The sequence below is a fragment of the Etheostoma cragini genome, chromosome 23 (assembly GCF_013103735.1).
Source record: "Etheostoma cragini isolate CJK2018 chromosome 23, CSU_Ecrag_1.0, whole genome shotgun sequence".
NCBI classification, from domain to species: domain Eukaryota; kingdom Metazoa; phylum Chordata; class Actinopteri; order Perciformes; family Percidae; genus Etheostoma; species Etheostoma cragini.
Window position 1 is genome coordinate 1,295,001 of NC_048429.1, and position 12,658 is coordinate 1,307,658.

Here is a 12,658-nt window from a genome sequence, read left to right on the forward strand (position 1 = left end):
GATAGATAGATAGATAGATAGATAGATAGATAGATAGATAGATAGACAGATAGATAGAAATGTGCAACTGCTTAAATAATATGCTAAATATTAAAATGTTTGATAAAAGAATTGTGATTTGGTGCTTTTAAAGGACATTTTTCAGAATAGCCTGCATGCGGCCATGTAGCCTTAGTAATGTTTTACCTTACTCTAAAACCCCAAACTTAAAAACTGTAGTATTAATATTGATTGGACTCACCGTAGAAGGAGCTGATGGCGAGGGACAGGACCCAGAAGAAGAGGGACAGCGCCAAAGTGACGCACAGCAGAATCATGTCAGTCATCATCTTGATGTTCTCTTTCATCAGCAGCTGACTCTCAGAGCTCATGGTGGCAGACGGGCCCAGCTGCAGGACAGCAGACACACACTGTTGGGTGCAATAAAGACAGACTCTGGCACTTGCTAAAACTCGGGTTTGTGTACATCTGTCATGGTGAACTTTGACTTGCCACATTAGTCCTTGAAATAAGATCAACCTTGAAAGTTGACGTACGAACTGCTGGACTCAATATGGAGAAAATGAAATACCACGATATGCGATATTACGACCAATTTGTAGGGTTGACAACTGGTGACAAATAACCACCAGTAATGTGGATTTAATGACTGAGTGGGTAAAGTTCAGTGAGTAAGTTCAGCGTAATACATCACTGTACTGTAATGCAGCCTTTAAAACCAGGAAGAAAACATATATACAAAATGTAAGACTTTGTGCTGAGATTTGGGCCACAAGGGCAGTCGGTAAGGTCAACCTTGAAAGCTGACCTACGAACTTGACGATTGGTGCTTTCTACCCTATTTACTCAATTAGATTTTAGACAAAGAATCACCAGTAATGTGCATTTAATGACTGAGTGGGTAAAGTTCAGTGAGTAAGTTCACTTTTTCTGTGATGCAGCCTTTAAAACCAGGAAGAACACATATATAAAAAATGTCAGACGATATCTGGTCTCATATCTCGATACTAATATAATATCGATATATTGACCAGGCCTTCTTACACGCTTTGTGCACATCTCCCAAATCTTTACTTGTGCTTGTAGTACAACTAGAAGAACAATGTCTAAAACACAGGGAATAAAAAACAAGTATGGTGAAAAAGAAACTATAGTGCGACGTTAACGAGGAGATCCTGATAGTTTAATTAACTCCTGCCTGGTCTGTCTGTAGGTAACATAGATTTATAATAGTTAATTAAGTGAGGTTTCTTGTTAATATGTTAGCCATTCCTCCTGCATGTAACGTTAACGTTTAGCGAACTCACCGGTTATCTTCGCAGCCATTATGAGTTAATAACGTTAAAACTACCTTTTACTTTAAAAATGAGCAATATTTAACGCTTTAATTCCAGCTGAGACGAGTGTATCTTTCTCAATAAATGTATTCACATCACAATTATATTTTAGTAAGTAACGGTGAGCACGCTAACAGAACTAACTGGGACCGTGCTACATTGATGGCTACACCAGAGGGACATTTCAGTTTACTTCCGCAAACAAACCGATGACGCTTCTTAAAGGGACAGTAATTTGAAATGACGTGATAGCCGCGTTTTAAATGACAGGCATTGCTCTGCGTTTTCTTTTACAAGTCAACGGGTCTTGCTCGGTTTTTTCCCTTTCCGGCTGATAAAAACAAAACAAAAACAAACAAAAAAAACAGCTGGTTATATAAAGTTATATGGTCACAAAATAGCAAACTGAGCATTTATTTTCAATTAGTTTAGTTTTCTCGCTGAAAATGTATTTTGCTTAATAATTTTGATCTGTAATGCCAATTTCTTTCAGACATTGTAGCTACGGTTACGTCACTTCAACTCAACTCAACTTTATTTATACAGCACCTTTTATACAACCATGCAGCTCAAAGTGCTTCAGAGAGCAAGATGAAACAAATAATATTTATACCGTACATAGAGACATCAATTTGTGTATGTGCATATATAAATAAACAATAGTTAAGACTTAAAAAAATGACCAAAAATAGATTAGACACCTTTCGTAAAAGCCAGGCAAAACATATGTTGTAAGGTTTCTTTTAAATATGTCCTCAGAGGCGGAGTCCCTCAGATCCTCATGCAGACTGTTCTGGAGACTAGATGACGCTCAAAACGTCTCCCAATGTTTTTGTTGAAAAACACACATTTTAGAGTTTTATCTTGTTTTCTAAGAGGTGTTTGCATGAGTAAACTTGTCCACCAACTGTACATAAATCCAATTTGAAACCTTAAATGTTCCCGTTTACACGCCGACTGAAACTCCAGCGGAGCTCAAACTCCAGCTGTGAACTTCTTGACTTGAAGCCTTGGAACACCACGGTCTTTACCTGCAATGTGTGCCTTGCTCAAAGGTACACAGGGACAAAAGTGGCAACCAAGATGACGAGTGAAACACTAATAATGGTCTGGTTTTTAACACGTACAAATCAAATCAGATTGCAGACCATAACCACGCCACACACACACGGGAGAGAGAGGATGTTACTCACCGAGCGGGGAGAAGACGAGGAAATATTAGTTTATTAGTTGTGCTCATCTCCAAGCTGTTGACACATTTTAAGGGAAGAAGAGATCCACCCCTGGAGAGAGAGAGAGAGAGAGAGAGAGAGAGAGAGAGAGAGAGAGAGAGAGAGAGAGAGAGAGAGAGAGAGAGAGAGAGAGACAGTTATGATAGCATTTACTCATTAAGACTCATGGGAAATGTAGTTCAAAGCTACCTAATTAATCAGTCAAATGTCATAAGTTCTGCAGGTATTTTTGACCTGATGAAAAGTCAGTACTGCACTGAAGTAAAATTTTGAGGTATTATTACTACTTATTCATATTTTATTTTACTTCTATTCCACTACAATTTGGGGGGAAATATTGTACTTTTTACTCCACTACATGTATATTTTATAACTTGAATGACTTTAAAGATTTAGAGTTTTAATATAAAATATGAATCAACTAATAAAATATAATATATTATTATAGCTTAAGCCGTCCAGCAGGATATAAAGTCAATTTAATTTGCTCCACCTTTACCAGCTGCAAGATTAAAGTGATGAACACATTAATGCATCAGACATTATAATCCAATGCTACAAAATATATATATATATATATATATATATATTACTATAGTATTGCTTTATTTATAAAAGATTAGAGTACTTCCGCCACTGCATTTCTCTATGTAAATTCATTTCCTTCAAAACTCTCACACAGTCAGCACAGCAGAATGAATCACTTTTCATTGATTTAAAAACACAAAATGCATTTAATAAACACGTCTTTCAAACTTCATGAACAGTTTCCTCCTTCCAACTCGATCCCAATCAAACCTCCGTGTAGTCATACTTCATTTTTGAAGTATGACTCTACGTCCTGCTACATTCTGCTACGTCCTGCTACGCCCTGCTACGTCCTGCTACGCCCTGCTACGTCCTGCTACGCCCTGCTACGTCCTGCTACGTCCTGCTACGCCCTGCTACGTCCTGCTACGTCCTGCTACGCCCTGCTACGTCCTGCTACGCCCTGCTACGTCCAGCTACGTCCTGCTGTGCCTTGTAATGCCGCCCAGTGCCCTGCTATGCCATGAACTACTACAAAGAACTGATGCAAACTACTATTTTTTCTATTTTTGTTATTTCCACTCTTATTCTAACCCCAACCGGCCCGTCAGACACCGCCTACCAAGAGCCTGGGTCTGGGCCTGGGTCTGGGTCTGGGCCTGGGTCTGGTCTGGGCCTGGGTCTGGGCCTGGGTCTGGGTCTGGGTCTGTCCCAGGTTTCTGCTTAAAGGAAGTTTTTCCTCACCACTGTGGCCCTGTTGCTTGCTCTGGAGGAAACTACTAGACCTGTTGGGTCCTTGTAAATTCTGGGGTGTGGTCTAGACCTGCTCTATCTGTAAAGGGTCTCCAGATAACCCTTGTTATTAATTGATACTATAAATAAAATTGAATTGAAATTGAATTGAACTGTCCAAAATTACCCGAAGGTAGTGTGTTGGCAGACAACACAACATTTGGAAATTTTTGGAAGTGTGAGCACTGCAGCCGTTTGTGGACCAAGACGCACTGTCCCCTTTGAAAGGAAGCCTGATCGTGCAGAGGAGCCCAGACAATGATGCGGTTTGGTTAGGTGAAATGGAAACAACTGTGATGGTGTAACTCTTACATCGTCACCAAGAAGAGGGATTAGAAACAGAGCAGCAGTTGACGTGAGCCAACATCACAACGTGCCCAACTGTTGTTTTTCTATCTGTAGCTTTTCAGTTGTTAAAAAACTCGAATGGTTGAACCAAAGTTATGGCTGATTAGTTTGGATTGTAAATGAAAGAAATGCATTAAGCCGCTCTATGAATCTGTGCTTTGATCCCCACTGAATTATGATGATGTGTCTCCTTGCAGCGGGAACATGTTAATTACTGTAAATGTCTGAGAATCAGTAAAAGACAATCTATTTCTGTATATATATATATATATTAAAAAATCCAAGCATTTTTCTAGGAAAATCTGTAAAAACCAGCCTTGAATCAGCAGCCACGCTACCGACCCTGTGAGGCTGTACAGGAAAAGTGCTGCTTGATGATGGAAAAATAATCACCATAATCACGATTATTCAACACAATTACTCATAGACGTTGCATTTATTGAACTTAAAAACCAGTGAAACATATAAATTATATAAACACCCGTAACTGTGACATTTCCCTTGTTACTTTTCACGTTAAACTTTTTGACTTCTCCTTCATAACACGATACAAAATAAGAGTTGACTTGAATTAATTGGAAATTAAGTAGAAATTGAACTAATTGCACAGCCCTGCTATGGCACAGGTAATTGACGGTAATTGCTAACATAAGCATGCTAACATTCTCACATTAAAATGCTAATGTTTAGCAGGTGTTATTGTTACCATTTTCACCATCTTAAGTTAGCGTGTCAGCATGCTAGCATGCTAACAAGACAATGTTCAGCTGAGGCTGATGGGAATGTTTGTAGTTTTTCCAGGTACCAGAACCTGAAGGTGGCCTGAGAGAAAAAGTCAGGGGATTATTTAAAGCTACGGTGCGTAGTTTCTGTCGCCGAGGTGACGAATTCTGAGCAGTGACGACGACACAGTCGGCGCGTCCACGTGATACAAGCCTTCCGTGATCACGCACGTGCCCCCACCCCTCCTCCACCCAGCTGCTAGAAGCCAAAGAGGACACAAAAACACGACGGACTTATTCAGAAGAGCTCTTTATCTTCACTCGAGCCACCGTGCGAGGAAGTCACAGGACGCCACGATCTTCTGAACGTAGTCACACTGAGAGAGAGAGAGAGAGAGAGAGAGAGAGAGAGAGAGAGGAAAGAGAGAGAGAGAGAGAGAGAGGAAAGAGAGAGAGAGGAAAGAGAGAGAGAGAGAGAGAGAGAGAGAGAGAGAGAGAGAGAGAGAGAGAGAGAGAGAGAGAGCCTGAATGCAACAGACGTTCATAATATCCAAAGCATAAAAGTCTAGCAACCACAACATTTCCCTTGTGAGGAAATGCAATGCTCCACATTCATTCATTCATTCATTCATTCATTCATTCATATCATGCTGATCATGATTGCAGTTGTGCATGACTCAGAGTAAAATAGCTTTTTTCAGATGTCCGCCTTTTCTTTCTGCCAGGTCATAGACTTAGACTTAGACTTAGACTTCTCTTTCTTGATCCTTTTGGGATGACTCCCGCAGGAAATTGAAAGTTCCAGCGGCAGTTTCAGGAAGAACAAAGAAATAAAAAAATAGATAAAAAGACAGTATAGAGACAACAAAATACCAATAAAAATATATAATAACAACAATAAGAACATTCATCAAGTAAACAAAGAAAAGACCATTAATTATTATTATTAAAGTGTCAGTGTTTAGTCCAGTGTTAAAAATGATTATAAAGGGACCAGTGGTGAATTTAAGTCCAGGTGTGTATGTATTGTATGTATTGTATGTATTGTATGTATGGTATGTATGGTATGTATGGTATGTATTGTATGTATGGTATGTATTGTATGTATGGTATGTATGGTATGTATTGTATGTATGGTATGTATTGTATGTATGGTATGTATTGTATGTATTGTATGTATTGTATGTATGGTATGTATGGTATGTATGGTATGTATGGTATGTATTGTATGTATGGTATGTATTGTATGTATTGTATGTATTGTATGTATTGCATGTATGGTATGTATTGCATGTATGGTATGTATGGTATGTACTAGTTTGCTTTTTAACTAAATCATTGTTCAGTTAATCCAAATCCAAATTTATTAGGACATTAATTGTTAGGTGGAGCCCTAGAAACATGCATTTTGTGCCAATCCATCCAGCAGATGTTGGGATATTTTACAGGAGAAGTGAAAACAACACGATGAATACCTGAATAAAATTTAATTGCAATCCAACAATTAGTGGTTGAGATTTATTAGTCTGGATCCCAGAGGTGGACCGACACACCCTGAACCCAGTCCAGTCTGGATCCCAGAGGTGGACCGACACACCCTGAACCCAGTCCAGTCTGGATCCCAGCTAGCAAGGCCAACAACACGGGCTAATTTAGGTTTGACCATTTCCAACACAACCCCTTGTATAGTCAGTAGGGCTGTTAATAATTAATAATTATATGGACTTTTTAACAAAGAGGCTTTGACAAAATCCTCATGTGACACCGTACTCCACCGGCACAAATCTGATCTCTATGAATGTTTCTATTAATCTCTAAAAGCCAGAAAACCCTCTGTTCAGGGACGACATGTACACGACTCGCAAAGACGGAGCTGTGGTCATAACAGAAATGTACATTATGCCTTGCTCTGGAAATATATTGGGATATTATTATTATATACAAATATATATGAAGTATTTTTGCCACACAGATTGTTAAAGTGAGCTTCCAAATGCTCTGAATGCACATACTTTACTTCATTGATGGATACAGATACTGTACTAACAAAAAAGTAGATACCAAACCCTTGTTTTAGAGTACAACTTCTTGAATAAAAACAGTATTCCTTAATATACGGGAGTATTATTGTAGAAAAAGTATTTGCAAATGTTTGTGGAGAGTTTTAAAACTGCACTCAGTTGGGAATGTACACAAATCTTTAAATGAGTAATTGTTTACTGAGATTTGTACACGTGCCCTTAAGCTAGATTTGTAAATAACTACTTAACTATTGAAGCTAAATAGGCCTACTAGTAATAATTTAATTCATTCATCAGTTTTTGAGTGTGTATTTGCAGTCTTTGTTTTGTTTTTCTACACACACATACACACATACGGATACAGTTTCACTAATCACAACACTTTTTGGTAAATAATAGCTTATTTTTATATTATTACCCCCATAATTCAGTCTAGCGCAGCTGCGTCTGCTGCTGCTGCAAACTCTGCCAAACGCATTTATCTTGGCACTCTCGGCTTGCCGTAGTATTTATAAATGACGTAACCAATATGGCGTCGCTCAGTTAGCCTTGTTAGCTGGAAACAGACAATTCTTTACTAATTATCGTTTTAAGTACATATTGAAGGAATGTAACCGACATCATCGCGAAGGAATACGTTTTGAAAAAATGTGACGCTGTTGTAATGTCAGTAAATTGCGTGTATTGGGGTTGGAAAATGATATTTTCTTACCTAGACGCTAGCGTATCGCTGTGCTAACGCAGTAAGCTAGCCGTTAGCTCGACCTGACAGGCGGCTTTTAACGGTCGGTCAGCGGGAGCGACTCCGGCACAATGGCGGAGGTGGAGGAGCTGCGGCCCGTTCCCCGGGAGCGGGCCATACTGGAGAGCTTCTTCACGCAGCTCGGCATGTTCTCCTTCGACCGGGCCAAGGACTACGTGGAGAAGGAGAAGGACAACAGCAAGAGCACCGGGGCGATCTGGGCCGCGCTGCTGGCCGCGCTGGCCCACCTGGCCGCCGCGGAGAAGGCGTACCACAACATGACATTCCTCGGACAGAAGATGGGTAATTCACCGGGGGTGGGGGTGGGAGACATCGGAAACAAGTGTCTGTCAAAGTCTGAAACCCCTTTAACGTTTCCCCTGCTGTTGTGTCCGTGATTTTATCCCGTGTAACGTTCACGTGATGTCTTATAAAAGGGGGGTCCATGGTCTAATTCGTATCGGTTTAGGGGTCCTGGACCTAAAAGGCAAGGCAAGGCGAGGCAGCTTTATTTGAAGAGCACATTTCAACAACAAGACAATTCAAAGTGCTTTACACAAAATCAAAAAGGTTGTGAAGCACATAACTAATAATGGGTAAATGTCATTTTTCCATGCAGAAATTAAGCTTCTTACAAAGTTGTAGAAATGCTAGTTTACAAGTAAAAGTCCTGCATACAAAATCTTCCTTTGGTGAAAGTACAAAAGTAGTATAATCTTAAAAATATACTTGAAAGACCAAAAGTAAAAGTGGTTATTTTGTATGAATCTGAGTCTAAATGTAATTAATCCAAATGTAGTGTAGGATGGGCAAAAAGTATAAAAAAACGGAAATACTCATGTAAATTACAAACACCTCAAAATGATCTTAGGTAAAGTACTTGGGTAAATGTACTTAGTCACATAACACCAGTGTGAGCTGTACCACTAAATGGTGAGCTACCTTTGTGTAAGCTCTGCTTTGTGGCTAATTAAAGAGATATTGATATGAAAAATTCAATATTGTACTCAAATTATTTAATTTGCGTTCAGCCCAAAGACCAAACTAGGTAGGCTACTTTTAAGATAAGATACAACTTGATTCATCCTGAGAGAAATTGCTGTGCAGCATGTGCAGTACAAAGTATAAGGTGAGGAAATCTTAAAAAACCAAAAAGGTGCCAAACCAAAGGTTTAATCCGGGAAATGAGTCGCTGTCCCACTGACAGCAACGTAATTCCACCACCAGATGGCGCTGTAGCACGTGAATGCTCAAATAATTCCACCATGTTTTCCCTCTCTGCAGGTGGCCAGTCCTTCTTCAGCCGAAAGGACTCCATCCGAACCATCTACACCTCCCTGTACAACGAGCTCAGGAAAGTGGTGACGATGGGGCGCCACAGCCAGCCGGGCTCCGCCTCCTACCTGGAGGACTTGCTGTCGCACCTGTCGGAGCAGCTCTGCCACTTCACCCAGGCCCGCATGGAGATGGCCGACCTGTACGAGAAGATGAACTCACTGGGCAGCCAGAAGAGCATCAACCTAGACGAGCTGGTCACAACGCTGGAAGCCGTCCTGCATAAATACAGCTCCAAGTGTGTATCTGTTCCTGCATTACAACACACACGATCACCTTGTACAAATCTGATGCTTTAACAACATAAAATGGTCTTTTTTTGAATAATTCTTATTCCTTAATGTTTTATTAAGTGTTTTTAACAATTAAATCTTCCCAATTTAGTGCAGCAACTTGTTTAAAAAACGACACTTGGGACAAAAAAAAACTTGTGCTTTCAGGTCTCAAATCATATAAAACGCCACCAAAGAAACCCAGAAGCAGGTGAATTATAAAAAGAAATGAGTGCGATACAATTAAAACTTGTAAAAGAGACAGACGTATCTGGGTTGGAGGGGTGAAACATTCTGCTTAATCCAGTAAACGCAGAATCTCACAGTTTCCCCCGGAGTGGGTGAGTCAGCCAAACCGTGTCCTGCGTCTGTAGCAGGAACACAAACGGCACGGGGGAGCTGTTGACGGAGCTGCAGCAGGTCGCAGTGTGACACACCGCACGCCACTAATGTGACCGTGCACTGAAGGGTGAAGGTGAACGTTCTCCTCAGCTCTCTGGAGAAATATGTGGAGCCCAAATATAGAGTGTGTGTGTACGAATTTAAATGTATTCTCAGCAGGTCAAGCTGCTTGCAGGTCACTTCAAATTTGACCAGCTCCTCTTCCTCGCTCCTTCAGGTTCCACCACCCCATCCTGGGCCGCGTGGAGGAGGGCTTCCAGACGGAGGTGGACGTGGTGACCCAGTTGCTGCGCTGCCAGGCCCAGGTGTCCGAGTGGTATTTCCTTCCCGCTCTGCTCAGCCTGCACGGTGCCAACTCCAAGCTCATCGCCTGGGGTCAGCTTTTCCAGCGGCAGAAGGAGACCCGCAAGCATCTGTTTGGAGGTCAGTCCCAGAAGGCCGTGCAGCCGCCGCACCTGTACGTGTGGCTGCAGCGCTTCCAGGCGCTGCTCCTCGCCAAGTTCAGCTTCTACTTCCACGAAGCCCTCAGCCGGCAGACGGCCCCGACCGACATGAGAGCCCTGACCGCCCGCACCACGGTCGACTACCACGGGAAGATCTGCTCCTTCATCCGCAAACACGACGCCAGCAACGTGTCCCTGGTGTTCGACAACCGGGGCTCCGAAAGCTTCCAGGGCCACGGCTACCACCACCCGCACCTGTACCGAGAAGCACCGAAGGGCGTGGAGCAGTTCCCGGCCGTGGTGTCCCTGCCGACAGGGGAGCGGCCGCTCACGCACTGGCCGAACGTCATCATGATGATGGGGGACCGCGCCGCTGAGCTCAACACTCTGGACAAGGTGGTGCACTTCTACGACGATAAGGTCCAGAGCACCTACTACCTGACGCGGCCCGAGCCTCACTTCACTCTGGTGGTCATCTTTGACGGCAGGAAGTCGGAGAAGGATCTGCACATCGCCGCCTTCCTGCAGGAGATCTCAGGCTCACTGCGAAACTCCAAGCCCTTCAGCACCCTCAAACCCGGGTCGAAGGGCTGACATGCACGGTGGAATTGAGGATGAACCTCAAATTACTTCTCACAGATATATAAGATGCTTAGAAATGTTCCATTTTCTTTTGGAAACCGCGGACCAACTTCTGGTTGGTTTAGCAGTCCTTTTTGTTGTTGCTCTGCATCTCATTTTGCCAAAAAAAAAAAGGGTCGAGACCAAAGAGATGTTCCTCTCCAGCCGATTCTAGGCTGTAACAGTTCAACAGACACGCTGGAGGTGCATAAAATCTTTTGTTTATTTAAAACATATTAAGCGTTTTAATAATGTTGCATCAATTACTGTTTTAACATGTTCACTTTACATTTTAATAGTTTATTTACTGGGCTTGAAACCATTTAAATAAAGCTTGGAGATAATTAAACATCTGGTTGAAGAATCGCTTGACTGATGCATCAGTAATGCACATCGTTTCAGTTGCAGTCCTACATGTTATGTTGTCTTCAAGGTGGTGCAGGAGACGGGGCTTTCTATTACAACATTTAAAGGTCCCATTACTCCCATATTATAAAAAGGGAGATTTGTGTCTTTCTTTTAAATTTTTATTATAAAGCGGGTTGAGGTGCTACATAAATACTGTCAAAGTATCAAAACACACCTTAAAGGATTAAGGGTCTGGCATGGAGTGATGAAAGTTGCCCATTTTGAGGGGCAGCACCAAGAGTGCGTTTGAAAATCTCACTGCACGCAATTGGATAACACTACGACCAATCACAACAACACACTGGGTATCCAGGGCCCCATACGCTAAGCAACCGGTGGAGCTAACTGGTAGATTAGACTGTCATCATCTGTTGAGCTCGCCTCTGGCTCCGCCTACATCAGATACACCGACGTGATCGGTGCAGCTCGGCTCTGGCCCCGCCTACATCAGATACACCAACGTGATTGGTGCAGCTCGGTTACAAGGGCATAGTTAATGAGCAGCGTTACTCGACACCAGAGTAACTCGCTGAGCAAATTCAATTTGTGCTCTCGCGAGAACTCTGGATTTCCAGGGTACTTCTATTCTAGGATAGAAGAAGAAAAAAAAACACCCACTTTGACTGAAAAAACAACGTTTTTATTTCTTTAAAACAATCGGAGCCCTGCCCTTGCTAAATAGATAGCAGAGAGACAGTAGTGGGAGGGGAGGGACATGATGTCACGCCTCCTCCCAGGACTGTAGATGCCGGACTAAGATTATCAACAGGGAACCATAACTCTACAGAGCTGATGTGGAACCAGAACATCCGGGTTCTTTCCAGGAGTAAGAAAAGCTCATTCAGAGGTCCATCGACATTTGTAACATTTTAACATTTTAATCATCTTTCTTAGGGGGGCGCGACAGAAAAGGTTTAAGAAACCACCGATTTACAGAATAATTAGTGTTCCAACCAGACATTTAGCCACATTTCATCTAAAGAAAAGTTTCAATCAATTTAACGACTTGAATGCTAATTTATTCAGGTTTATTTATAATATAAATACAACACGTTGATACAATCCATTTGGCTATATGAGCTAATCTTTAGGAAGCTCAGTTGTTCAAATACAGCAACACTAACAGACAAAAACCATTTCCGTTATTATGAAACACATTCAAAGAAACCTCCCTTTGAGTTAAAATGCACCAACATGTTATGATGCTACATGCCAAGTACACAATCCTATACATCAAAGTGCAATGTCACAATGGGTTAATGCTAGAATTCATAATTCAGTAATCTACTAAACACTTTATGATTATTTCATTCAGAGTGCTGCTGCTCTTCGTTCAGGACATGCGTGAGTGGATTCACAACTCCCCAAAAAAGACAAGGATTTAAAAAGAAAAAGGCACTTTCACATACACACACACACACACACACACACACACACACACACACACACACACAC

General features: G+C 41.7%; 2 protein-coding genes across 2 annotated transcripts in view; one reads left to right on the forward strand and one right to left on the reverse strand.

The window, feature by feature from the left end:
- tmem19 (transmembrane protein 19) overlaps positions 1–1,525 on the reverse strand; it is a 9,546-nt gene extending 8,021 nt beyond the window's left edge. Inside the window, exons 1-2 of the mRNA XM_034863625.1 lie at positions 1,308–1,525; positions 242–389 (exon numbers count right to left, since the gene is read on the reverse strand). Of these exons, the coding sequence (XP_034719516.1) occupies positions 242–371 (130 nt within the window). The 5' untranslated portion in view covers positions 372–389; positions 1,308–1,525. The remainder of the gene's footprint in view (positions 1–241; positions 390–1,307) is intronic.
- Positions 1,526–7,476: 5,951 nt separating this feature from the next.
- c23h12orf66 (chromosome 23 C12orf66 homolog) lies at positions 7,477–10,929 on the forward strand. Its single transcript, XM_034863933.1, has 3 exons — positions 7,477–8,025; positions 9,007–9,295; positions 9,949–10,929. Exons 1-3 carry the CDS (start codon positions 7,794–7,796, stop codon positions 10,766–10,768), a joined length of 1,341 nt encoding a protein of 446 aa, XP_034719824.1. The 5' UTR covers positions 7,477–7,793; the 3' UTR covers positions 10,769–10,929.
- Positions 10,930–12,658: the final 1,729 nt, after the last annotated feature.